The sequence below is a fragment of the Pelodiscus sinensis genome, chromosome 21 (genome assembly GCF_052426305.1).
Source record: "Pelodiscus sinensis isolate ZL-2025 chromosome 21, ASM5242630v1, whole genome shotgun sequence".
Taxonomy (NCBI): domain Eukaryota; kingdom Metazoa; phylum Chordata; order Testudines; family Trionychidae; genus Pelodiscus; species Pelodiscus sinensis.
The window spans coordinates 19,877,910-19,905,826 of record NC_143072.1 but is presented as its reverse complement, the minus strand read 5'-3'; the positions used below and the strand labels follow the sequence as shown (position 1 = coordinate 19,905,826).

General features: G+C 45.1%; 2 protein-coding genes and 1 long non-coding RNA gene across 12 annotated transcripts in view; 2 read left to right on the top strand and 1 right to left on the bottom strand.

The window, feature by feature from the left end:
* AATF (apoptosis antagonizing transcription factor) overlaps positions 1 to 3,121 on the top strand; it is a 108,081-nt gene extending 104,960 nt beyond the window's left edge. For both annotated transcript variants that reach the window (XM_075904776.2, XM_075904775.2), the window contains one exon: positions 1,623 to 3,121. In XM_075904776.2, the coding sequence (XP_075760891.2) occupies positions 1,623 to 1,686 (64 nt within the window). In that variant the 3' untranslated portion in view covers positions 1,687 to 3,121. The remainder of the gene's footprint in view (positions 1 to 1,622) is intronic.
* Positions 3,122 to 7,480: 4,359 nt separating this feature from the next.
* LOC142819254 (uncharacterized) lies at positions 7,481 to 19,194 on the top strand. The gene is made up of 2 exons (XR_012897076.2): positions 7,481 to 9,622; positions 13,095 to 19,194. It is a non-coding gene; the product is annotated as an uncharacterized LOC142819254 (long non-coding RNA).
* ACACA (acetyl-CoA carboxylase alpha) overlaps positions 9,621 to 27,917 on the bottom strand; it is a 237,340-nt gene continuing 219,043 nt past the window's right edge. For all 9 annotated transcript variants that reach the window (XM_075904774.2, XM_089772238.1, XM_089772236.1 and 6 more), the window contains 2 exons: positions 16,467 to 16,603; positions 9,621 to 13,945 (listed from right to left, as the gene is read on the bottom strand). In XM_075904774.2, coding sequence (XP_075760889.2) covers positions 13,819 to 13,945; positions 16,467 to 16,603 — 264 coding nt within the window. In that variant the 3' untranslated portion in view covers positions 9,621 to 13,818. The remainder of the gene's footprint in view (positions 13,946 to 16,466; positions 16,604 to 27,917) is intronic.

Genomic DNA, 27,917 nt, shown 5'->3' with positions numbered 1-27,917 from the left:
GGGTAGTTCCATGAATTCACCTTTTTCAAAATGGCAGCCACCTCTTATTGTTTTCAATAGGGCTGAAGATAGAATGGCCTTTAGGCAAAGATGCCCTATTCAAAATGGCCACCTGCCCTAAATTCGTTCTAAGCTGCATGACCACATGGTTGCGCAGAGGAAAGACGTCTCTCCCCGCCAGCCCAACGCTGGATCTGCACTGAGCTCCAATGGAGCTGCTGTAGCCACAGAGGCGCCTTTAACCTGGCCCTGTGTTGAGAGAGGGCTGGGGATAGTCCTCTCTTCCTGAGGCAGCCTGTATCCTGAACCCCTCATACATATCCCCCTAGCCAAAGCCCTCACTCCAACACCTCAGCCTTCTGCCCCAACACTGAGCCTCTTCCTACACTCCAAATCCCACATCCCCAGCCCGAACCCTACGTCCCTTCCCACACCTCAACCCTCTGCCTCAGGCCTGAGCCCCCTCTTCCCTCCAAACCCCTCATCCCTAGCCCCAACGCAATCCCCAACCCTTAGCCCCCTCTCATACTCCAAACCCCTCATGCCTGGCCCCAACTCAATCTCCTACCCTTAGCCCCCTCTTCCCTCCAAACCCCTCATGCCTGGCCCCAACGCAATCCCCTACCCTTAGCCCCCTCTCATACTCCAAACCCCTCATGCCTGGCTCCACTCGACAGCCCTACCCCCTCCCCCTTCTGTCCCAGCCAAGCCCCCTCCTGCACCTGAACCCCTCATCCCCTGCCCCACCCCAAAACCTGCATCCCCCTTTTAGTGGGAGTTTTGAGCGCTCCTCCTTTCCTGATTTTATTTAAAATTCTCAGTTTTAATCATCCTAGGTGATGTTAGCAGCTCAGGCCAAGAGATAGTTTCTCTGTCATGAGTTTTACCTGCTGTATCTCTGGGTCCTTTCTACTTTGAGAGTCTGTTTGGAGCTCAGGAGCGTGGAACGCAGCTTTTCCCTTCAGTGTTTTCTAGGCTGCCATGCCCATATGAATTTCCGTGTTGCAGCTGAAGTTTGTAATAAATGTGCCCTTCTCCCTCCTCCCCTCTACCTTCCCTGACTACTTAGGTTTTAAACTTAAAAACAAATAAAGAAAACCAGTCTCTGATGTGGGGGTTTTTTGAGGGAAATTCGCTTCTCTTATCAGAACTGCTGCATGTGTGATATTAATTGGAATCTTGTTGCTGGGTCATTTTCATTGTTTTTCAAGTACCGTCAAATCCAAGCAAATGTATGAAAACTAAATTATAGTTCCACATAGGCTGTCTGATTGAATCCTCCTTATGGCATTGCAGTCTCATGCAGCCTATTAAAATATTCAATCTTGTTTTCTTACTTGAAGAGCCTGTCTGTAAAGGGCAAACTTATAGAAAACCTCATTCCCTAGAGAGATGGTATCCAGCCACACTGAAATATTTACATATTTCTGTACTGCCTGTGATTGGTCTTGCGCAAGTTCTTCCCTACACTTGTATTTATTAATAAAGATTGTTGAATGCATTTTTAATTACACACTGGCCTTTTCATTTGAAGCAGCGGCTGGTAGCACTGCCTGCCTCTTGCTTCCAATTTGACCTTGAAAAGTTACTCCCCTCCCCCCCTTTCTCCTTTTTTTTCCCAGGACGGAGCTTTATCGATCGTTGTTTGGCAAAATCACGCGTCCTGAAGAACCCAAGCAGAATTAGCATCGAGCCTTTGCAGAAGGAAAACATATGCACAGACTTTTGTTCTCTGCATTTGGCTCATGCCCAGGGGATCCTTTCTGTACATTTTGGACTCATGCCGCTATGCTGCCAGAAGCTGCCTCCGCGTTGTCACAGCTGGTCCGTGGGATACGTGGCAGTTTGTAGATCACTGCTCTACTTCTGTGGGTCACTTGATGATGTAACCTTGGCTGCAGTGTCGTTCACTGAGGCTTTTAATCTGCGTGGAAGCCCAAAACATGGATTTCAAGTCCTTGAAATGTAGTGGACTGTTGGGAGGGGGAAGTGCTTAACACCTTTCTTTAAGTTTGTCAGAAAGTGTCATGTCTGTTACAACGTTTTGTAATTTGCTGGGGATTGTTTTATTTTGTGCAGACCCCATAGCTGAATTGTATCAAATCAGAGTTAAGAGGAAAAGAAGAACATGTACCCCGGCAAGAGGACACCTCATACATATTTTACAGTTTAATTTAGAATCTGTTCATGCCTGTTAACGAACATAAAATGCCCTTCCTTATTTGATCATCTTGTATTTCTGGCCCTGATCCTACACTCTTATGCCTGTCTAGAATCGCCTTGAAATTAGTGGGGTTCCAACTGGGACAGTGTAAACCTATCATACTGCAGAACCTGGGTCTGTTACCCCAGCTTCCTGCACCTTCGTTTGAAAGATACGATCAACTGCTGTGGTTTAGAAGGCTGTAGCTGTGCATTTACTGAGCCTCAAGGGCTAAAATGTTGCTAATGTGACCCAAAATAAAGGTGCCCTAGAGCCCACCAGTAGCTTGAATTTCAGAGTTCCAAGAGGAGAGTTTATTATGCACAAACGGTCAGTCGTGGAATGGCTCCCAGCTGAACACACGCGCACGACCAGGGGTATTTTTGCAATTGGAACATGTGAATTTTCAGTCCAGCATTGATCTTACACAGAATTATTTCTGCTGATCAGGATTCTTTGAGGTATCTTCTCTTCCTATCGACTAGTGACACACTTTCTAGAGAGGTTAGCACCAGTGTAAATCTGGCAAGAGGAGATGATTCACTTTTTTTTTTTTTCCATCAGAAGGTCAAAAGCTGAAAATTAAAAACCCGTAAGGGGGATTTATTAGCCTGCTGTGACCAATCTCAGATGAAGATTATCTTGCATAAATAATGTGTGCATATGTTTGTAGTATAATAGCGAGATAGCCATTGCATTGGCTTCTTTAACTGCATTGGCTCTGTTTTGTTCTTTAAATAACCTGATTAAAATAGCTTGTAAGTTGACTAACCAAGGTTTGACAGTGCAGTGGATGCATCTGGTGTCTGAAAGTGGATTTGAGGGGTATATGCTGGTTTAATTAAGAAACTCTATTCGGTAGGGGTTTTTTTTAAAGTCTTTAAACTGTTGTTTTAATAAATAACAAAGGAATCTGTATTCTTTTGGGTCATTCATTTACATTTACAGAGCATCTTGTGTGTCGGGATCTTGAAGAGCTCTGTGAACACTGCTTAAATGTCACGATACCCCTCAAGACAGGAAGCGTTGTTCTAACCATTTCACAGCTGGACTGAGAATCGAAGAGGATGCTGACACAAGGGCAGTTTGAGAGTTGGTGAGATGAGTCCTGGTTTTCACACCCCTGTTTTAATTGGTAGAGCCACCACGAATCATCAGTCACATTGACTAGGTGGCTCCTAACAAAGCAGATTGCAATACTGTTAATATAGTCCCCATCTGAATATGAGAGCTTACCTCAATTCTTTGGCTTGCTGTAGTATGTGGCAAATTAATAAGGACCATTAGTAGCATGTGCATAGGGCTTTTCATCTGGAGGAAGTCCAAAGCACTTTTACAAAAACTTACATACATAATTTCTCTTTTTGCGTGTTTGTTTGATCTTTTAAATCTGTTTCATCTTCTTCAGTGTTTTTGTAGAGGCTGTAATAAGGCAAGGGCTGCAAGGACTGTTCTGTTTTATCACCTCTAAATTTTCATCCAAGGGGGGGGGGGGAAGGCTGGATGAAAGCGCTGGCCAGAATTTTCAAAAATACTGACAGGAAGGTTCCTAAGTAGGTGGTCGGTTTTGACCTCTGTGGGAATTGTTGAGAGCTTTGCTCTGCTGGAAAAGCAGGCCAGTTACAAACTAGTACATCGCGGCAGGAACAATTTAGGCTTTCTTTCTAACATAACCTCCTTGGGAATTTAAAACATTAGGTGACAGCAAGTGTGCTCATTAATACTGGCTTTCTATAAACATGACAGTATACCAGCATTGATGGCAATATTGGGTTTCCCCACTATGGGTACACCTTCCATGACACTAAAACATCAGTTGCTCCAAAATATTTAGAGCAAATAGGCTTAATTAACTAGAACAGATGAAAGGTAGGAGGCAGCAGAGATGGTATAAAATACATAATCATACAAGGTTGTTTTATAATTCAAGATACCACCCTCCTTCCAGCAAAGAATAAATTGGAAACTATTTTAATTGACACGGATCCTGCTATTCAACTGTTACCTGAAAGACAGATTAGTTGATTGATTTGCATTTTAATAAAATCGAATACTTTATTTTTGTGTGTATGGCTAATGCTGATTTTTAAATGAGTTCCGAACTGTTATCAAGGCTGAATTCAGAGTTTTTTTAATGATGACTGAAGCAGTCCTCTTGTTCTTTTTCCTCTAGTTGACTTATTTTGCTAGGAGGGCATGATCCAAATGCTATACCCAAGTATCATGAAATATGAAGAACAGAAAGTTACCAGTAAGCAAAACCTTTTCTTTTTTTCAAGTTCATACTGGAGGCTGACTGAAAATGCAGGAGATTGAATACTCGTTCTCTTAGTTACAGCATAAAGGCACTTATATTTTAGTGAAACCCAAATAGATTGTTACATCAAACTGATCTTATAACCAAGATAGAGTTAGAAAATGGATCAGTTCTTGGGCAAAGGGTTTCCAAAATTCACCTACCCCGGTGCACTGAAGCCAGGCAATAGACACGAGCTCTATTTTGAAAAATAAGTTGGCACCAGTCTCCTTTTCTCTTTTACACTAGGCCTCTGAGATTTGTCAAACATCACAGCTGCAAGCAGGCATTGTGGAACAGTAACATGGTAGCATAACGATATGGAAATGTCAGTGCTGAAACTTATAAGTGTCTTGCATTACGATCCTTTGCTGGCCACGGTCCAATTGTGGTCCTCTTGATAAGTGGGAGGAGGACAGTTACCATCCCTTGCAGAAAATATTAACATTTTCTTAGGTTTATAAAATATCTGTGTCACGGTGAGTATTGACTTTGTCTTAGAAAATGTATGTAGCATGGATGTATAGATCTTCATGTCCGCTTGCAGGAAAGCAGGATTCGTAGATATCAGAGAAGCATATTGATTTTTTTTTCCGCCTGTCTTTCCAGCTCTCTGGTCAAAATTTTCCAGGCAGAAACTTAGTAAATGTCACTGTTGACTCCTTACTATTGCTCTTTCTATTCTTGGATCCAAATCATGACCTTATGCTGTGAAGTTTGCAACAGTCTCAGGTCTCCCTGCAGCGTACCAGGGCATGGGTGGCTGAGCGGGGAAATCCAGCTACAAAGAATCAGCGGTAAATAGTGCTACTTAATCAGCTGTTTCGGGGGTGGACAAAGCCTCTACATTTGTACTGTGCCCTAGGAGGGGGAGGAAGAGAAGCATTACAACACAGTATAGAGAAGGCTGGCTTTATGGAAGCAGGCTTCAGCAGAATAGTGTGTTGAACAGTAGTATGTCAATTAACAGGCTAATGCTTAGTAGGAAGCAATTTAGCCTACTGATCAGTGTCTGATAGTCCTAAAACTACAGGCTGCAGAAGTAGCCATAGCCAGTCACTGTGATCTGTCTTACAGGATGACAGTCTTCTGTGATAAATCCAACTCCTTCTCATAAGCCAACACCATAGCAGATCTGATTCCCCCCCTCCCCCACCACACACACACACTCCCATGTGACATATCAGCAAGACAGTGGGCTGACATTGGAGAAGTATTTTCCCCACACGTTGAACAACACCCATACTTATTTTCTGAACAGTTAAAAGTCTCTGACGTGTGGTCTGCTAACATCATTTAAAAAAAAACCAACCTCACGGTTTAATAGCCACAATTCTGAAGGACATCAAGTGGAGTAAATTAGCCGCTTCCCAAGTTTGTGTCAGGGAAATGGTTCCATGCTGCTTACGCAGTCAGAGCAAACATTAAGGATGTGGAAAAGGAAGCCAGACGCGCATCGCCTCCGTTGGGTTTGCTGCTCTAACAAGTTGGCTGGCGTCTGTTCTCGGCGTAGGATTACGAGGCTTTGACTTGAGGGGCTAACTACACAATATACACGGTTTAAAATTCCCTTTCAGTTTGACTCCTCTGTCCTTTAAAGTTGTAGCGGCAGTGCTTGGCTTTAAGAGCTGGATGTAATGTTAAAAGGGTAATATGAAACACTTTAAATGTGATAACTTCTAGTTCATATTGTTTGAAGAGATAAGAGTGATTCAAAGCCCTACTAAGGATGCTTTTGAATTTACTTATCAGCATTTAAGCAGGCTTTTTCTTCCCCCCTACCTGGCTAGTGTGATATATCAAGGGAACCTTAGAATGGAGGGTTTAGCCTGCAAGGACCCTGTTTCATCTGCTAACCTTGCTGGTAAGGTCAGTTCTTTTTTCCTGATGTGAAAGTGGTACGTTTCCAGGATTTGAATATGCTGGCAGGGGAAACGCAGCCGATGTAATTCTTGAGCAGGATCTAATCAGAGCCATCAAGAGGAGTGTCTCAAGTGGTTATCTGGCAGAGTCCAGGGTAGGGTGGCCGGCGGTTAATCAGCTCTGCCCTCGCTAGGAGGTGTTACCGTGGTCAATGTGAATTACTGCAGAGACCTGCTAGGACACAGAGCTTATTCTGAGGGCAAAAAGAAAAAAAGGCAAATTACCCAAGGACTGAGTGTTCCATAGGCGTGGTGAGTACCTCCACGTTCTGGAATCCAGTTGGCCTGTTCATTCCATGTTGTAACCAAAGAGTCTTTTTTTACGGGGTCTCCCCTAACCACAGGCTCTACAGGCTGCAAAATTCACGCCTGAATGGAAACCTGCCACAGCCTTTCCGTCTACTAAATATTTAATCCTGATTGATTGCCATTCCACTGTTGGTCTCGTGGTGGATGGTCAATGCTGCGTAGGGCATGATTCTTGTGGGGGGCTCACTTAGTTGGATAACCTGCATGCCCTATAGGGATTCAGTGAATCTTTGTTTGACTGGGTCAAGCTATATTAGACAGTGTAAAAGTCTGCGTCAGTAGGCAACTCTTACTAGCCCCATTTTCCTCTATACTCACTAGTGTAGTGGTGGTAATGCTGAGTTTGGGCTTTGGAAACTAATTATGCCCGCCCAGAGTCCTATAGGACAGATGAGTATGAGGCCTAGTTCACAGGCAATTACACTGATGCACAAACAAATCAAGTGACCAGGTCATGGTTACTCAGCAAACTGAAGGGGAGCCAGACTTCTAAGTCTGGCTTTCTGCCATACAGCTTCCCAATGGCTAGCGAACCATCAGCTACCTACCAGTGGTTCTCACTTTTTGGCCCGCGGCCGACCCTGTTCCATGCAGACCTTTCCATGGACCACTAGCCAACCACTCCTGGCCACAAAACGGGTGCAGGACTGGGCTAGGGTGGGGGGGCTGGCCGTGAGGGAAGGTGCAGGAATGAGATGGGGGAGGGTGGGTACAGGAGCAGGGTGGGAGTGAGGGAGGAGGATAGGGTGGCAGTCTGGGCATGAGGGTGATGGGGAACGCTTACCTGGTGCCATGCCTCCCGCTGCTCCCAGATAAGGCCCCATGCAGCTTCCGTTAGCCGTGATTCCAGCCAATGGGAGCAGCAGGGAAAGCTTCCTGAGGAGCAATCTCCTTTGCTGCTGTCCCCCCTGCCAGGGGAGGGGCGACAGCAGTGTGTGGAGCTGCTTCCTTCTTCCACAAGCCGGCTCTGGCCCACAAGGAAGCTGGTACAGGGGCTCCAACCGCATGGAGGGGTGATGGGGCTGGAGTGCCAGTGCAGGCTCCCTTGCCGCGGGGGGGGGGGGGTGAGCCCTGAGCCTGCGGACCACGCTTGGAGAACCATGGTTCTACAGAAGGGTAGCCAGGGCGCTGTGGAGAGGTAGCAGAAAATTCTCATGGATGGTCTTAGAGGGTGTAAATGGTTGTTGTTAAAGCCGGTGATACCAGAATGGTTTTTACTAAGTTTTCCTAATACTGCCAATTAACAGTAAGATTTTTTCCCAACAGACTATTCTTTATTAAGTCATAATATATCTGCTTATCAGTCCCTATAAACATGGGCATTATACTTTTTAACATCACACACCAGCTAGAGGTATGTGTACGTGTGTTTGGGCGGCGGGGGGGTGTGTGTGTCTGAATTATTCCTCTTCCCCCAGCAGCAGAGAATTTCAAGTTTCAGACAAACAACTTCATTTACAAGTGTGTCTCTAATTAGCTGCAGAATTAGTAAAGCGGAGTTTTCCCCCCCTAGATCGGCTAAACCCCCGAGGGAGACTGTGGAATAGAGAGAATCGCATTTCCAATTATTTTGTTGAATTGCTAATTTAGTTATTGTGCCTGGCGTAATTGTGATGGGTATTGGGTGTGCAATTCAATTTGTTTTAAATATTTGTGGGAAGGCTGATCAGTAATGGAGCTGACCTATTTCATGGCCCAAATTGAGAAGAGAGACTAAAACAAAAACAGCTACAAAGCCACAGTTTGTTTCAGTTTTTATTTTGATCTCTCTCATCCCTCTTAAGACTGTTGCTGTAACAAAAGGTTTAAATTAAAAAATGATAGCACTTTGATCTTAGGCTTTTGAAAGCTTACAGCTTTGGTACTTTTCTTGGCATTTTAATATGTAGATATTTTAGGCTAAAGAGTTTTAAATGCATTTTTGGAGTTCAATAGGTTTTCCCCCCTCCCTTCTAAATTGTATTGTGTTTGTTAAAGTGATTTATCTTGTTAACCCTCGGGATTCTGGTTCAAGAAATGCGTGAAAATAACTGGAACTGCTGGGTTTTGTTTTGTCTGGCTTCATCCAGTTTAATTTGAAATTTTGTTAAATACTTACCATTAATTAGAGGGAGAGATTTTTAGAAACCTGCGTGGGGTGAAGTCTGTATTGAATTTATGTTTGCAACATAGCTGGCAGGGAGAAGAATTTAAATTAGCGTCTACTTGCAATTTAATTTCAGAAGCTCTAGGTGGGAGTTTTTATGAATGTATATCTCGGATGGGGGGGGCAGGGGTCAAAGGAAATAAATGTATAGTCAAACATCTCATTGGTCTGCGTAGCGGATGTACACCACTCACGCTGCAGTGAAAACAGACACTTGTAGAAGTGACAGGTCTGCCTTAGTTTGCCACTACAAATAACGCCGACACAGGTTTGAAAGCACTAGCTGGATTTAAATCTAGAACAGGACTCAGGCTGAACACTTCAAAGCTTCTCTCAGGTAGTCGTTTGCCACAAACCCATGCGGCAAAGGCTGTTTGGAACTGATCATGTGGAAAAGAGAAGTGAAATTAAAGCCCGGTCTGATTTAATTCCCTTTCTGCTTTACTGTGAAATGTTCAACCCTTCTCCAAGTCATCCTGTTGCTGGAGTATTCGCTCCTGGGTGTTGTAACAAGAAAGAGAATGTTAATGTTCTGGATGGTGCCTTGATTTATATTCCACTGAATATATTTGTGTGTTGACTAAAACGCATTTTTCTATTTCAGAACTGGGCTTTTCCTGCATCGACGTTTTAAAGGTTTGGCACGATGGAACGGATAGATGCAACAAATTAAACACTGGCTTCCCTGCCTGAGACGTTACAAAGGGGATGAAACAAAGAAAAAGGCCAGCAGCTTCTGAGAACAGGTGAAAGTAAAGATTCTTGTGCTTTGGAATATGCTGTAGTACAGTCTTTTCCCAGGCGTAAGCGTCTGCTGCCCGGATTAAAACGCTGTGTGCTCTGTGGGGCTTGAGTAAAGGTTGGAGTGAAAGGGGTGGCAGAATAGGCAGTCCAGCTACTCGCAGAGATGGGCCTGAACCTCAACGTTCAACTCTAAATGGGAGTTTAGCCAAAAGCTTGAGCTATTCTGAGTCAGATGCCTGGGTGTGAACTTAAATTCAAGGCTGTTTCAAGCTGGTGTTTGCATCCCTTATGAATAGGACCAATGTCACTGTTAGTGTCTTCTACCTACAGTTCTCAGTGCAGCAGCAAGCTCCCCCTTTAAAAGTTACAGCTGTGCCAGGGGTGCTTACCAGAATCCCTGCATAGGAGAGACATGGTGGACTGGGTTCCACCTGTAGCAATCAAAAGAGGCGTAAGCCAATTCTTTTTTATTAAAAGAAACTTGAGGTAAGTGAAGTACATCAGCAAGTACCATAGAGTGCAGCAGTAGCACTGCCATGATTTGGTTTTTACTAAGGCTGCCCCTTTCCCTACTGCATAGAACAACACCTGAAGACACAGTATGAAGCAGGACTCAGCGTGTACAGTAGACTTTGCTTTCTGGGGTGACGCGGTGGGACAAGGGTGGCTTGACCTGGGTAATGTGATGCTTCTAGTTTATTTAAGATGCTAATTGCAGGTTGGAGCCCATTACTAGTAGAGATTCTGTGAAACCAAGTTCACCTTTTTTATGAATTGTTCAGTTCAACCTGCTTTTAAGAACCATTTAAGCCCAAACCAGTCCCTTGCTCCCTGCACTAATTTGCTTCCACCTCTGCTTGTCAGAATCGCCTCGCCAGGGAGCATTAGAACCATGCAGGTTCAGGCTAGAAGAAACGACCAGCTCTTACCTCAGTAACAGCTCACCTGCACACTAAAACAGCACTGCTTACAAGCGTCTTCAGAATCCAACATCGTCAAGGCTCCTCAAAGCTGTGTCTGCAGGATGGACACGTGCTTCTCCCTAGCCCTTTTTTAAAAGGGGTTTCATAATTAAACTCACAGCAATGGCGCCACATTCTTCAGCAGTGAGCCCCTTAACATCACCAGCATCCTCCAATAAGGAAGTATTTCTAATGCATATGAGTGGGTGTATTCAACATGAGGGTAGTGCTTACAGCTTGCTTCACAAAGTACACCAAATAGTTGGTAGGCCCTGAAATTACGACTAACTCTTGGGCTCTTGTGGCCAGAAATACGCAAATGAGGCTGTGTGGACTATCACTGAGCCTCACTTGCATACCTGACCTGCTATTTTTGCAGAAGAGGCTCTTGTGCTGGAAGGAGCTGTCTACCTTGCAGTGCAGTTCTTAAAAGTAATCAGCATAAGGCCATTGGGCAAGAGGGTTCTGTTGCCCAAGAGCCTCTTTGGCAAAAAATGCAAATTTGTGCTTGTAGGAGAAGGTTGTGTCCTCAGTACAGTTGGGTGTGTCATTTGCAGCTTGCTAAAACTAGGGCTATAAGCAACTCCTTACTCCTCTTTCCCTCCCCCGGCCTCCTTTATCAGAGACAGCAATTGGGGAAGAGGTGCCAGCTTAAAAGATGCTTCTCCCCTGCACTGTCTGAGGTCCAGGGGAGGCAGAGCTGAAGCAATTCTGGGGGCAGCATTAACTGGGACTGTTCTGCCCCTGCTTACACTGCCCCTGGGAGCTAAGCCCACTGTGGCTCTTACAACAGTGTAGTGCAGCGCTGTAGAAGGAGGCCCCCGCCTTACCGATGGAAAAAGTCCATTGACCACTTAATTAGTCAACAGATACGTAACACAGCCCTAGCAAAAACTAGCAGTGGTGATGCAACAGCGGGGATGTGAAATGATTCTGAGCAAGTGCTCTAGGCTAACACCAAATAGTACTACGAATCACACCCCGTGGTTGCAGTTGTTAAAGCAGGGGGAGGAGTGCGTTGCTAAGCAGATCATTTACACAACTTTCAGCCAAGCTTTAACTAGATGCTACTAGCCTACCACTTTCTGATGCTGTTTGGAAGAGAGACTACTGTAGCAGCATCCCTATAAACACTGCTTTATAGCAGCTAGGGGGCAAACAAATTAATTTAATCAATACATGATGTATGGTTAATTTTAAAAATTTCTGGGCAAACATGACACCAGAAGAAAAGCTGAAGATGACCAGACAATTATTCACACAGGCAATCAGTGACATGCATACTCTGATGCAACATTTACATGAAACCAAGTTTCTCCATCCCATGGAAAACCATTAAGACTGGATGTGATGTCAGTCATCTCAGGGTTCTGCTGCTTAGCTCTCACTGCTGTATTTTCATCTCACCAGCAGGCTTCTTCATTAAAAAAAAACCAGCCTTGTGTTTGTTTTTTTGGGAAGGGGGTGGGGGGAGAATCTAATACCAAAAATTACAAATCTAGCTGCCAAAGCATTTTAAAATCCTTGGGCAGCACTCTCAGTGAGGAGCTCTTCATAGACTTCCTTCTACCCTAGCACAACATGAATTTATTATATAGACACTCAGGAAACAACTCCTGTTTAAATGCATAGAAAAAAATGCATGTAGGTGCAAAATACCATTTGTTATGTACAAAAGATCAGTTTGAGACCTTTTCCTATGCTAACCATTGAAAAGTCTGGCCCCCCAAAGTAGCTCAGCAGTTTTGAAACCTCTGCAGCAAAACAGCTGGGAAGTTGCACCTACCCCAGCTACTGAAATGGACACCAGCATCTTTCTTTTCCTTCTGTGATTGATTCTCATCCCGTCAGTGACCCAGCTCCATAGTCAAGGGTAAATTTTAACACCTACCCCCCTTAAAAGCTTTTCAAAAATGTTTTGGGATAAAATGCAGCCTTGACTTAGCTATGCCAGTTACTGCAGGGGGAGCATTGAGCTCTTCAGTCCAAGGCTGGAGGGCTCCCACACATTTTAAATGCTCAAGAGGGGGATTTACAACACATGCAAAAACCAAGCGGCTCATTTACAAATATTACCCAGACTCCCATTTACGTCTAAGAGCCCACACCTGCCTCTGTACGCACAAGAGACTGTGCAGCTGAATGTTTCATTTTTAAAACATCACTTTTGGTAACAAAAGTACAAAGAGATGGACAGCCGGTTTCCAGTTCACTATTTCTGTGACTTTAACTAGTGCCACGTTCCCCCATATTTATGGAATGCTAGTTCACTGCCTAGGTGAGACAGAATAAATAAGTAAGGGAATTGCCAACTCAACCTTAACTACAGCCTACGAATGTGCAGCTGGAATATAAATATAGTTCTGCAGACACATGAGAGAAGGGACCAGAGCTGGGTGGGATCAGAATTAACCCATGAGACAGAAACGCTAACATTGACCATACAGCTAGTATCCAAGTTACGACAGCAAGAGTCACAATTATAACCTAAGGATTTTTCTTTCTGCAACAGACTGCTTCATCTCTGCCCTGAGACCGTGAAAGCCTGCAGTACGGCCCTTGGAATGAACACACTGAAATAACAGGATTTTTTCAGACATTACGTAAACAACCAAGACTGACATGTAATGAAAATTGGGACCATGAGATAGGAGAGGGCAGGATTAACCTCTTCCCAGTGTAACAGAAGCGCCAAAGAATATGATTTTTTCCAGTTCCTTACAGTGTCTTCCACGTGCATTTAATACACCCGACCAGCCTGCACGCCACTGCTGCAGCAAATGCCTCGCTCACGCTGATGCCCCGGCACATTTGCCTATTGAAATAAGATCACCATCACCAGATTTCTGTGGGGGGCAAGGAGCGGGCTAGAACTCTCCAGGTGGAGCGGCGAATCATGTAACAGAGCCTCTGCTTTGCTCGTCTAAGGCCTCATGGTACCACAGTACCCGTCATTGCCTTTTCCTCCTGCTTTCAGAGGCAGCCAGCCAGTCAGCCGATGCATTGGTCCAGTCACTCTTTGTTCAATAAATAAGGTTGTTAGACATCCATAACTTAATTCCTCAAGAGTTTGTTTTCCTTGTGTCTTTGGGGCAGAGAGCGCGCTCTTGATTGTAAAACCTGACCATTCTTCCCTTTGTCTGCTCAGTTATGACGACCGTGCTGAGACGAGGAAGCAAAGGGAAACTCGGAGCCGTTTGCCACTGGAAAAGGAAGAGGGTGGGAAATGGATCCTCTTATGTTGAAGGCGGCGAGTCCATTGTTGAGAGAATACGTACGATCTCAGCTCGCTGCGTAGGGGATATGTGCTGGGTCATGTGGACAATGGAATCCATGGCAACCTCGGGATTGGCCTGCACCAGGCTGGAAAGAGAAGAGGGTTAACAGCAGCACCCATCTCACCCCCACCGCTAGCCCCTTCCTCCGGGTCCAACTTGTCTCCAGCTTCACTTTGGACGGGGGAATTGGTGTGCAAGAGGCATTCTGGGGAGGAAAGAGAGCCTTAGAGTGCACTCAGGCCAGCATCAAGGACTGTGGTGGGTAGAAAGACGTGAGGTGGGGAGCACTGAGAGCAGGGGCTGGATCCAGCAGGCTACTCACAAGGGTATCGTCTCCTTTCCAGAAAGCCCGCATTGGGATTCAACAAGCTGTCTGCCACCCTCACTTCATCTGCACCTGTCACCTCACATGCCCTCTGACGCTAGTTGTGTGGTTTTGGGGAAAGGCGGCTGAGCCTCGGGAGCTCTCCTGGTTACAAACTAAAGTCCCGTGTTCTCTAATGAGAGCGCACAGCGCCAGCATGTGCAAGGTTTCCACATTATGCCGCGTACACTTGGAAATTCACAGTAGAAGCTGGGTCCAGTTTCTACTTTCCGTAGAGAAACGACTGGGGGCAGAAACTGAGGGAGGGAGGCAGCCAGGATATTGTACTTGAGCAGCAGAAGGGTTAGTGGAAGGGAACAGAAAGTTCATTCTTTAGGTGAGACTGAGGCCAGGTCTACACTACACCCGGACGGTCAGCTTAAGGCACGCAACTCCTGCTGTGTAAATAACGTAGCTGGAGCGGACGCATCTTAACCCGAGCTTGGCACAGTCTTTGCAGTGGGAGGCTGATGGGAGCAAATGCTCCTGTTGGCTTCCCTTACGCCTCGCAACTTCCACGAGTACCAGGGCTGATGTGGGGGTGGGGGAAGGGGGGAAGGTTTGTGCCCTCAGTGTTTGAATGAACACCAGAAGATCCATCTCCAGCGTGGCATGTGGAGACATAGCCTGAGAAACAGAAGAAATCCTAAGCGTATTCAAGAAGGCCTGTAACAATGTTGTCCCTGCTAAGTCTGTAACAGAAGAGGACGGTTGGCCAGTGTAGCTCAGAGATTTCTTTCCTCAGTACATATACAATCTCCACTAGAATGAAAGGTGACCCACTCGTATTAACATGTAGAATAGAACCACTTTACTTTTCCTATATTTGTATCAATGTGGGGGAAAATCACAAATAACCACCCTTCTATGGCCTTGATTCAAAAAAGCACGTGCTGAAAGGCTGTGGGAGTGACACCAGGCCTTTGACGTTTTGAGTTGAGTGGGTTTCACAAACTACAGGCACCTTAAACTCAGATTATACCAACCCCAAAACCTGTGTTTTAAAAAATGTCACATTTAGGGTGTGTGTTGGTATGAATTTGATAGGATACAAGTACATGAGTCAACAGTGTGACACTATTGCAAAAAAAAAAACCACCATGATTCTGGGCTATATTAACCGGAGTGTTGTGAGCAAGACACAAGAAGTCATTCTTCCACTCTGCTCTGCACTGATTAGGCCTCAGTTGGAGTACTGGCTCCAGTTTGGGGCACCACATTTCAAGAAAGATGTGGAGAAGGTCCAGAGAAAAGCAACAAAAATGATTAAAGTTCTTGAAAACATGAGCTATCAGGGAAGACTGAAAATATTGGGCTGGTTTAGTTTAGAAAAGAGAAGACCGAGAGGGGCCACGATACAAGTTTTCAAGTAGCTAAAAGGGTGTTCTCCTTGGCCTGTGAGAATAGGACAAGAAGCAATGGGATTAAATTGCAACAAGGGAGGATTAGATTGGACATTAGGAAAAACTTCTTGTCAGGATGATTAAACATTGGAATAAATTGCCTAGTGGGGTTGTGGAATCTCCATCACTGGAGATATTTAAGAGCAGGTTGGATAGACATCTGTCAGAGATGATCTAGACAGCGCTTGGTCCTGCCGTGAGGATTCGATGACCTCTAGACCAGTACTGTCTAGACCATCCCTGATAGACATTTATCCAACCTGCTCTTAAATATCTCCAGAGATGGAGATTCCACAACCTCCCTGGGCAATTTATTCCAGTGTTTAAACACCCTGACAGGAACTTTTTCCTAATGTCCAACTTTTTAACATTCTTTCTGTTTTAACAATCTAAGGGATTTTGCTAGAGCTACGTGTATTTATTTAAATAAAACAAAACCTGATTTCAACCTTACTATGTCCCTTTATTTTAAAACCACAAATTCAGTGGCATTCTGAAACTGCAGTGAGGAGGGCCATATAATTATCTGGATGAACTGAAACCTTGTGGGGCAAAATCTAGTTCCTTTGGCCTTCTTGCTTACATTAGGGCTCTCTGTCCCAAAATCTTCCACTGGTGCATCTCCAGATCTTATCGGAGCAGGGTTAGATGCACCAAGAAGGGTTACTCCTCTCCTGTAATGCTTTCACTGTTCCTACACCATCAGAGCTGCAATGGATAGCAACACTGGAAAATCACTCATGAAATTAAAAGGAGCTTTTCGCCTTGCTAAGGTGAGGCGAAGATGTGGTCTGAGCATCGCACTCTGCCTCGTTGTGGGCAGCCAGTAGTCGTCTTACCTCCGTATCTGTTTGAGTATGTAGTCTCTGGAGATGTACTTGATGTTTTCATCTACAACTGAGCGAACGCCGTCTTCTTCTGTTAGCTGTTTCTCCAGCCACTCTACCAGATCCTTATTGTTATCCCACAAGTACGCCTGCAAACAAACAGCAAGTGGCGCTGAAATGGTTCCCAACTGTGCACTGGGGTCCTATGGTACCTCCTCTGACAGACGGCACCATCCTGCTCCCCCCGCTGCCATTGCTGAAATGTAATTAGCAATTACTGGCAACTGGGGGTAAAATATTAGCAGAAGAGCCTTTGTGATTTCCTGGTGCCGTTAACGTTTATGGCTCTGGAATGCAACTAACAAGTAGTAGAAGTCGGCGAAAGATGGACTTGTTCTGCACCTCCTTCTGGAAAAGGGGAAATGGAAGCCATAGAGGCCAGAGCGCCACAGTTTAAAACCCTTATTGCTGAGGATTAGTTACTCTACGGTGCTCATAGGGATGGTGCCCTCTGCTTTCTCCCGAGGCCCTGGAAGGGCCAACTCGACCCACAATTTCCAGAAACCTCTTCAGCCTGCTCTATTTTACGCACGAGGCCCATTCCCTGGAGTTTCCACAGCAGCCTCCTTTCAGACAGAGGACCAGTCCAGCGCGAGTATTTGTCCCACAGCCATAATCCCCTACACACATGCAGGCAAACCTGCTCTTTTGGACATACGGCACCACTGTACTTGTTGTCGCCACTACAGTTAGTGCTGGGGGGGGGGGGAGAGGCTTGTGCGTTTTTTAGCAATAGGGTGTTTCTTTCAAGTTCTAGCACATTTAGCATTCATGAGAGTGAGGCTCTCCTAGCAGTAGCAGGAGCAAAGCGCGGCTCTGCCAAAGACACCCCACTGCCAGTACACGCAGCCTCTTTGTACCAATTAACAGAAGGGCTTTGTTATGCTTATAAGACGCTCCCAGGATTTTTTAAGAGGAAAAGACAATACGCCGCTTTTAGTAAGAATGCGATAGTAAAGCAGCTAGAGTATGTTTTTACACACTCACACTCTCTCCCCATCCACGTCCCCACGCATCAGCTGCTGTTATAGTTGCCAGTTCAGGGTTCGGATCCTTCTGTACAGCTTATAAGCAGTTTGGAGATATGGGAGATGCTAAACCCACCCAGCTCACTTCCGATTCAAAGCAAGTTACCCAGAAACTAAAGCGTATTTATTCCATGAGCTCACTGCAACACTGTCTCCTCTAATGAACACCTTCATTGCTGAAAACATTGCCAGTGTTGTTATTTTTTTTTTTTTAATTAAAAAAGGCTGCTCACCTAGATTTGGCCTTTATTACCCACTGCCTTCCAGGCCAAAGCAGCAGTTTCCAAGAGAATGGAATATTCCTCCATGTCAGATTAACGAGGAAGCTAAAAAAACCTCGGAGGTTGTTTTAGCTTCCTCGTTAGAGAGGGGCTGGGCTCTGAACCAGAGCAAAGGGATTCTCTGTACCTTGCTGTCTCAGTAACTCAGCCAAAGAGTCTGGACGTATGGCAGGAAGGGGCGAGGTTCTGTTGACGGTGATGGGCAGATCAAACTCTCTCATGAGATTCCCCACTGGCCTAAAAATCAACGCGAAATTGAACTGATGCCACTACAACCACATTGTCCATCCTCTAAATAATCTGGATCCATAATCAATCAAGCAGCCTAACCCCCACTGTAGTAAATGTGAGCATAACAGAACCGGTCAAGGCGCCTACAACCATGAAAAGCCTCAGCAACAAACCACTTTTTTTTTCCAAGATGATTTAGCCTGATATTCGCTAGGTAGTTGACTATATAATAATTCAGGAGTATGTTAGATACCTAATCACCTTCTCGCGCCTCTTTTCTCCTCTCATTTTCTTTACAAATCATTTAAGAATCATTTTGTTAATGGTTTCCAGAAAAACCAAGTACCACCATTAGCGCTCATTCATATTTATGTCATTGTATTTGGGTAATTAAACACAAAGCTCGCCATTGAAAGGTGCACTATCCTGCGCTGCTATCACTAGAGTCCACGTCGGCATGCCAATGAGCTCACCAGTCATTTAATAGGCGAGCGCATTAAAAAGCCTCACTGCAGTGGCGATGGGGTTGGGATCGCATTGCCTCTTGCTTGAGCACAGCCTTCACAAACGCACATTAGCATCGCGACGACTCCTGCCGCACAGCAGGCCAGGGGGTGTTACTGGGCTAAAAGCCCAGGGGAAGAAATGGATCCAAAAGCAAATCAACGCCAACCTGCTTCCTAACTCCCCACTTGGTATTTTAAAATTGGCACCACCCTGCCATTTGCTCTTTTACTCCATGTCCCCCTTGTAGAAGCTGTAGAAACCATTTTCATATTTAGCTAGAAGCCATTCTGTATAACAAAAAGCCATTTCAGTTTCTTGTGTCTGCACAAGGAAGTAAACTGGCCTTCACCGAGGTGGGGAGAGACCAGAGGGATGCGCTGTTGAAATGTGTTAATAAACTATTTTGAGCTGAAGCTCGAACTCCCTTTTAACCTGTTTCTTTCTATGCTGATAATAATTCCTCTTTGAAGTTCTCTTTAATTTCTTGCCCTAACGTCAGACTTGTTTGGTTAAGGGTATAAAATACTAGGATTAATTGTATTAAGCAGCCTTACTGGACCCAGCTTTGCTGGGACCACGTTTGGCTCACTTTGCTTTTATTGGCCAATAAAACTGTCTGTTTAGCCGCGTAAACTGAGTGAGGCGTTTGCTTCGACAATTTGGAGGTTCCACCGAGATTCCTAACGCGCCACTTGCCCATATGGACGGACCGGCACTCCACTTCCAAACCTCTCAGAGCGCTCAAGAGAAGGTAAAGGGGATATCTGTTACGAAATCTCCTGGTTGAGGGCTTGGGATTTGGAGTGACGGCCGGCCATCGGGGTAAGGGGAGCTACGGAATTCAATTTTGTGGAGCGGCTAACATTTTTGTCTGTCTGTGTCTGTTTTTGTCTATTAGGCCTGTGTTATGTGTCACAGTTCCAAAAGGGCACACCGGTGTCTCTAGTAAGGCAGCCATGCGCTGGACCCTCTGTGTTCGGACGCTAAAAGCTGGTGTGGTGCCATTACTCTCTCTCGGCACACGGAACTGTGGGGAAGCTTTGTTGTCTCTCTCTGTTATTTGTGGGCGTAGTACTGACCTCTGAGGCTAACCCCAGGCCATAGTGCCCCATTCCGCCAGGCTGTCTCCAGGCGCCAGGACGTGGTGTTCTGCCGGGCTGGGGCAGGTGCCGGAAACCCCTGCGAGGCAGGTGGACCTTGAGTCCAGTGCTTCGCAACAAAAAGGGGGGGGACCAGTGCGAGCAGGTGAATTCTTGATTCGGTGACTCGCAGAGCGAGCAGGCGGATCCTGATTCAGTGACTCGCAGAGCAAGCAGGCGAATCCTGATTCGGTGACTCGCAGAGCGAGCAGGCGGATCCTGATTCGGTGACTTGCAGAATATGGTGTAAGCAGGCGGACTTTGGTTCGGTGTCTTACAGAATTAAGCGCGCGCAGAAAATGGGGGTAGGTCTGTCTACAGGAATTCCAGTGCCTTTATGATAAGTGTTTTCTGGTATAGGATCCTAATGAAGTCTGATATTAAGTGCCGGGTGTCTTAGGGCAGCGTCACTTAATAGAAACCCATGGGAACTGGACAATAAATAAAGATGCATCTAAATGTGGAAACTGTAGGAAAAATGTGAAAAAGGAGAAAAAAAATTGTGTGTGGAAAATGAGTATGAATGTAATGAGTGAAGAATGAATGCCGTTGCATAGGTCTGAGACTTGAGCTGATCCCAGCTGCACCAGGGCTCTCCCATAAGGGAGCTCTGAACGCAAGGGGGGGTCAGCTGAACCTCAAGACTCAATGAATATGTGAGGGAGTAACGACTCCCCTTATTTCATAAGCTGCTAAGGTCTGACACTCTAGACCCGGCAGACTCTTTCTTTGGAGTGTGTAAAGTTAGTTTAGGTAAGGGTTAGTCTAAACATCCCTCCACACTGCCGAAAAGCACCCCTGTGTACTACATGTACGTGCATAATGGTCCAAGGACCTGTAAGCATTTAACAGATTGGAAAAGAGAAAAAATTAAAGCCCTGAGAGATGAAAGTAAAGCTCTGCAAAGACAAACCATAAAAAGGAATAAAGAAAGTAGAAATACAGACATTAAAAAGTTACTAGGAATAAGGAATGTTTTTCTTTAGAAGGACGAAGCAAGTGATTAAAGAGTATGTGAAGGTGAGAAGTGACTGCATAGGAGAGTGGACGGAATTAAGCGATTGTTGTTATATATGAAGGGAAACCTGCTTTAAGAAATGACTCCTTGTTTCTTGTCGTCTCTTTTTATCATCTTAGCAATAAAACAGTCAAGTTAAACATTTGGTTACAGACACTTTGTTAAATCTATTAAAGAGAAAATAAGGAATTCTACTGAAACTTAATTGGTTAACCGCGTAAAAAAATAAAATCTATACATTGTAAATTTGTAATACCTGCACCCTAAGGGTTAAATGTGTCTTCCAAGGAACCTAATTATTGTTTAAAAAAAAAAAATCCAAGCCCAGAAACTTCACAGTGTTTCTGTTCAAGGCTGAGCTGATAGCACCTTTGGCTTGCTTTCAGATCCAAGGTTGTGTGTGTCTGCAAACTGCCTGTCTGTTCTAGAAGGGGGGGAGCACTGTCCCCCATAAGTAAGTCTGTAACATTGCATGTGATTCTTTTCAGGAAAGAAAAACCTTTTTGCTTGCTGGAATAGTAACTAGCAAGCACCTTGTTCTAAGAGTTTCTGTAGCAGTAAAGAAAAAGCCTGGTCTGCAGTACAAGAGGAAAACTGAGGCATGCCACTGTTGGAGAGGGCTAGCATCTCTGAGGTAATTCAAGGGAGTGGAAGGTCACGAGTACCGATAAAGCGCTCTTGTTCTCAAAAATTTGCAGCTCACTCGCCCATAGAAGTGGTAAGGCACTAGCTGTAACCGGTTCTCCTAACAGATATTAGGCAGTATTTTAAGTTATAATGGGCCACCCCAATGGAGGTACAAGTGTTTTCTTTGTCTTTTAGATCATCAAATAGCGCTAATATCAGCTGAAAATTAACTGAAAAAAAAATCATAGTTCTGTGTCATGACATAATAAGTTTGTGTTCTGTGTTCTGACCAGATTTGTCTTGTGTGTGTCTTAATTGTGATATATGTATTTTTAACATTGTTGTGTGTACAATATTGTTGTTTTAATGAAAGAATAATTTAAGTCCCTTAAATAATCTTAACTGCGTGCTTTACACAGATGGCTTTTTTGCTTTTATAATTCTAGTGGAGTTTTAGTAGCAGGCTATGCAGTTTGTACTGTCTGGAATGTAGCGGAATCTGCTCCTCTACCTGCTGTTTTTCCCTTCTCTCCTACCATTGCCAGCTCCTACGCCGTCTCTTTCAGAACTGGCCCTCCTGCGAAACCAAGCCCCAGAATCAAAAAAGCAGGAGTGAAGACTGGCAGGGTGCACCTTGCGCCCAGACCACTTGTGGTGCAGCTCTGATGGCCACATTGTTGCCCCAGTGGTCTTGCTACCTCACCTTGCCCCCGTGCTCCCTGGATTGTCGCACGTTGGCAAAAGGGGGGATGGTAGCAATCCTTAAAACAAAATTGGTTTGCTCCCAAATTCTCCCAAGCAGCCAAAGATTACTGTCTGGCTTGCCCTGTCTGCCAAGCCCACAACGTGGGTAAACCTGTAAAGACAGTTCCGGCAACCAGACCTCCGCCTTTGGGACCATTTCTGAATTTACAAATGGACTTTATTCAATTGCTTAAATGTCAATCTTTTAAATAATGTGCTGGTTATTGTTTGCTTGTTTTTGGGATGGGTAAAAGCTTATCCCTGCAGGAAACATGATAACATCACAGTAGCTAAGAAACTTCTAAATCATTACATCCCATCATGGGGAATACACCTTGTGATCTCCAGTGATAAAGGTACCCACTTTACTGGGCAAAATTGTTTTAAAAAAAAACTGGAAAAGTACTACTCTACCAGACAAGCACTGCACTGTGCACGACACCTGGAGAGCGCAGAAGCAGTAGAAAGATGAAACAGGATTTTAAAGAACAAACTTGCTAAAATATGTAAGAACTCTGGCTTAACATAGATAGTAGCGCTTCCGATTGCCCTAATGAGCATGAGAGCCACTCCTAATCGGAAAACTGGACTCAGTCCACATGAAATTGCATGTGGCCGACCTATGAGACTGTTAAGCAGCCCAGACATTAACCTGGCTGATGCCATACTCATTAAAGGAAGCATAGTCAAGTATTGTCAGGAACTTATAAGGTGTGTACAGTCTTATCATTCACAGGTTAAGGCCCCGACTGAGCTGTGCCTTAAACTACAACCAGAAGACTGGGTTTGCGTAAAAGTTCACCAGCAGAAGACTGCCCTGAAACCCAGGTGAAAGGATCCCTACCAAGTCCTTCTGACCACCCATACTGCTGTAAAGTGCGAAGGATTGCCCACCTGGATTCACGCATCCCACTGCAAACCCGTTCCAGTCCCTACAGAGGTTGTCCCCAACAAGGAGCACCGCAGACCTGGTACTGAAGACCCAGGTCCAGAAGCAGATGGGAATCACCACAGACCTGGTACCAGAAACCCAGGTCCAGAAGTAAACAAGGATCAGCACAGGCTTGGTACCGGCAATCCAGGCCCAGAAGCAGACGAGCCTGAGAGACCAAGGCTAGGTACCAGCTAAGAACCTGCCAGCGATAGGTGAAGCAAACTACGAAGTCCTGAAGAACAGCCAGCATGAGGCTGGACAAACAATTCATGTTAAGCTTATGCTTAATCTTATTTTTAATATTTAGTAGTTATAACCTATATGGTTCAAATGTGTTTATGCTTTTAATAAACCAAGTTTCCCAAGAATTTAATTCTACAGGTTGCTGGATATGTGCTCACAGTCCGGTATATTCAGAAGGAGGCATCCCAATGATTCCAGTCCCACTAAACAACACTCAAATAAACGGCACACTGTTTAGTAAACTAAGCCAAATAATACTTGGCAGGATAAAGGGTTTACTAACCCAGGGTATATCCGCCTAGCCTTGACCCCAATTGGAAAGTACTGCTGGACATGTAACGGTTCAGGAGCCAGGGTAAAAAAAAGCCAAAACCAAATGGCCCTAGACTATGTCCTAGCTAGTAAGAGCGGGGTTTGTGCCTTAGTAAGAAAAAAATGCTGTGGGTATATTTCTAACACCAGAAAAAAAGTAAAGGAAAATGCCTCAGAAATTAAAAAAACTGTAAAACGCCTAAGGCAGGGGAAAAACTGGACCCTCTGGAATTGGTTGGGAGGCTAGTTTAAACATGTGGAAACTTAAATTTTGCAAAGAGTAGTTTTAGTATTGGCTATATTCTTTTGTGCTTATTTTTGTTTCTTGCTAATCAAATGCTGTATTTCTTGTATTCTAGAAAACAAGGGACAAACCCTCACTAAAGGGAATGTGAAAGTAATAATGTTAAAATATAATGGGCAGAGAAAGGAACAAAAAATGTATATAAAGGCTTTAATAAAAATGAAAATGTAAAACGGTTTAATGGTTAGCCTTTAAAAGGCTAAAAGGGGGGAGATTGTAGAAGCTATTTCATATTTAGCTAGAAGCCATTCTGTATAACAAAAAGCCATTTCAGTTTCTTGTGTCTGCACAAGGAAGTAAACTGGCCTTCACCGAGGTGGGGAGAGACCAGAGGGATGCGCTGTTGAAATGTGTTAATAAACTATTTTGAGCTGAAGCTCGAACTCCCTTTTAACCTGTTTCTTTCTATGCTGATAATAATTCCTCTTTGAAGTTCTCTTTAATTTCTTGCCCTAACGTCAGACTTGTTTGGTTAAGGGTATAAAATACTAGGATTAATTGTATTAAGCAGCCTTACTGGACCCAGCTTTGCTGGGACCACGTTTGGCTCACTTTGCTTTTATTGGCCAATAAAACTGTCTGTTTAGCCGCGTAAACTGAGTGAGGCGTTTGCTTCGACACCCTCCAGCATTTGCTTCCCACCTGCCTGGCTCTCCAGGGATTTGGTCTCCGACTCGAGGAAACATGGAATCCCCAGCTAGACCGGGAGACCAAAGTGTCTCCGCGCCAACCAGTTTTAAAACAGGGGTCTTAGGAGCTAGAAAAGTGTCATTGCGACCACGGTTTAGCGGGGACAGAGAGGGCACCGCCCAGCTGGGCACACATTGCAAAAGCAGAGCAAGTTTTCAATAGCCGGTCGGTGTTTCAATCTGAGGAAAAAAAATCATAATCAGCAACTCTCTCCCTTCCCCCCCCGGCCTTGTCTGAGGCATTTGCATGTTATTAGGCACCTGCTCTCAGAACTACCCTGCCCAAATGTGGGGAGGGCGTCTGGTGCCAGGGGCAGCGCCTGCATGTTCGGAAGAACAATCTCCCAGACTCAACCCTCCCGTTGTGGATGGGGGGGGGGGGGGGGGAGGCTTGAAGATCCTGGACTACTGGGCGCATCCTCTCGTTTTCTTCACATGAACTAAACATTCGTGGGACCATGGCCGGCCCGAGTCATTAGTGCGCCCCGGGCGGTCCGGCAGCCCTGCAATGGGGCACCCCGGGCGGTAGCCCAGTCAGCCCGTAGCTTGCGCTGGCTCTGCATGGGACCCAAGAACGAAGCTTTGAGAAGCCTTCTGGGGTGCAGTGGTCAGGGCCTGCAGCCAGGATGGGGGGGAGCCTGGTGGAAGACCCACTCTTGCCTGCCAAGAAAGGATTTGAGCTGCTGCCTATTTTCAGTTAACTTGTTGTGGGGGGCAGGCAACCGGACCCCGTCTTTTGTGGCTTCATAGATGAGGTCTGCTCAGTTGAAGTCACCGCACGGCCAGCTCTGGCCTCGCCATTACACTGTTATACCCCTGGGAGAAGCCGCGTGGGGCTCTGGACAACATGCACTGCAAGTTGTTTGCAAAGGAGAATAAAACGAGAGAAACTGCCACGACCAATGGCCTCCCCCCACAGGCAAGTGATCCATCGTGCCCACGGACCCGGGACCTCCAGGCAGCTCCCGTCAGCAGTGGAGGTTGGACAGCGCGCAGGGGACTTTCACGTTCAGGTGCTGCCCCCTGCAGGAGAAGCCATCCCCACATTTGCGCAGGGCAGCTATGAGAACATCTGTGCAACAAGGCCTTGCAGGCCAGATGTGAAGGGCTCAGAGGCAGGGACTTGCACGCCAACAGCATACGGGCTCAGAGCCTGCAGGGGCTTACAAAGGGTTCAAGTGTCTGCAAACGACAGTGCTTGTTTTTGTGAGTAAACATCACTCAAAGGGGCGTTGCATTAGGAGCTCAGAGTTATATGGAGGGTTACATCCGAGTACACGGGTTATTCATACCACATGTTCTACAGCCTTTCTATTATTGCCATTTAAATAGTCTCACTGGATTGCCATTGAAGTCGGTTAGAGCACAATAGTTACAACAGTACCATGTGTGCTTTAGATGTATGTCTCCGTCCAAAAATAGGTTTTACAATTCTCTTTTTGATGCTAAGCGGTAGATCAGCTTATCTGCCTAATGTCATAAAAAGAGCAGAGAAACAGTTCACTCCAGGAGTAATGATGTATTATGACATATATTCCCAGGAACAAAACAGTTGATATGGTCATTGAACTACACACTGGTGCTTTGGCTAAAGCCAAAAACATACAGGACAATGCATAAAAATCCTTTCCGAAACAGTAGGAGGAGCACAGAATTCCATTATCAATTGTACTTACAAGCTTTGTGCCAATTTTGGTCAAAATTAGACTCTTTAAGTGATGGCCCTTTTATGCAATTTGTGTGTGTGTGTGTGTGTGTGTTGCACACTATGACGACACATAACATGCTCTCGAAAAACTGCACCACTCCTGGAATCTACACGCACCCTAGTGATGACCAACAGGTAGGTACCTGACACGTCATAGCAATGGTATTTTTCTAGCCCCAAAGGGTTGGGGCTGGTGAACTTGGGTTTCTATGGGTGTGTTTGCCTAAAGGAAAAGTTTCCTGAATTCACCCCAGTATTGGCAGATGAAAATGCTTGTTTGCAACACATTAACATTGTTGCAGAAATAGTAAAATAACCTCAGTGTAACAGCTACCTCATTAAGTGAAAACTGGTCCTCTCTCAATTTCTACATAGCCTGCAACCATCAGAGGTTTTCCCACCACTAGTTGCAGTGTGCTCTCTCGTACTCGCATGGAAGTTTGGATTTTGAGCTGAGACCCGATCGAGCTCACAAGATAAATGTATTGATACGAAGAAAAAGTTAAGAGACAGCGTCTAGACGGACTAGCTTCCTCTTAATCTTGTGTCAATTTCTTACGTCTGTGGAATTCTATGGATGCTTTTCCCATTCCACAACCCAGAGCAAACGCTCTCTCTTGTCCTGCGTTGACACATGTATCGTCCCAGAACTGCACACCTGCGGGTGCAACCGGGCACTTACGAGCCGCTCCACAGTAATAAACCACTGTCAGTTGTGCAGAGTAGCGCGTGTGAACAACCCCCCAGGCTAGCATGCCCACAGACACAGAGCGTGCATAGGCCTGGGCCCATGAGCAGCCGTACAACGAACAGTGAATGGAGGGGCAAGGGGAAGCGGTACAGCCTCCGGGAGCACTGAAAATCAGCAGGGGGGCGGGGATCTATTTTTTGATTATGAAAAACACTTGCCACGAGATCAGGGCCTTCCTGTGTCACAGTGGGATTTTGTTCTAAGCGCTTTGCATCTATTTATCTCAAACCAGTGATGTCACTTCAGCTTCCACATTGTGGCTATTTTATCATCATTTTAAACTTGCTAGTTTTTGCTCCTGGCTTCTGCCCCTCGATGTGAAGGAAATACCCACTGCATACAAAGTAGGGCACTTATGAGGATTTCAGGGGAAGGGAAAAACCCCCAGTAAATGCCTTTTGGTTTGCAGACCTGCATAAAGCTAGATTTACCCAAGAATCCCAAAGCTTTTAGTTTAGGAGAATATTTAATACTCTTATTAATCATTTTTAATCCGTTTGCTTTTAATTAAGAAACAGCATGATGCTTTCCTATCAACATATGCCAGGGAGCAGATTAATTGTGGCTTAAGATAACTCCCCTTGATTGGTGTAATGTATTAGCTAACGAGATGCCTGCTTCTAAAGATGCTCAGACACTACCTTGGAAAGCCTGCTACCCTCCAGAGAAAATTTTTTTTTCCTCCCCTTTTAGAGCCCCTGAGTGTTTCAGATTTTTATTTTATTCTATTTTAAAAGGCTCAAGCAGGAGCTTCAGAGATTCCCTCTCTGCCCTCCCCCCCAAAAGATTGCCCACTTCCAAAATTCAGGCACAATTTAAAAAAAAAAAAAGGAAGGAATGCAGACAGAAAGACAGACAGAAAAGCGAACAAGAAAATGATCAGATGA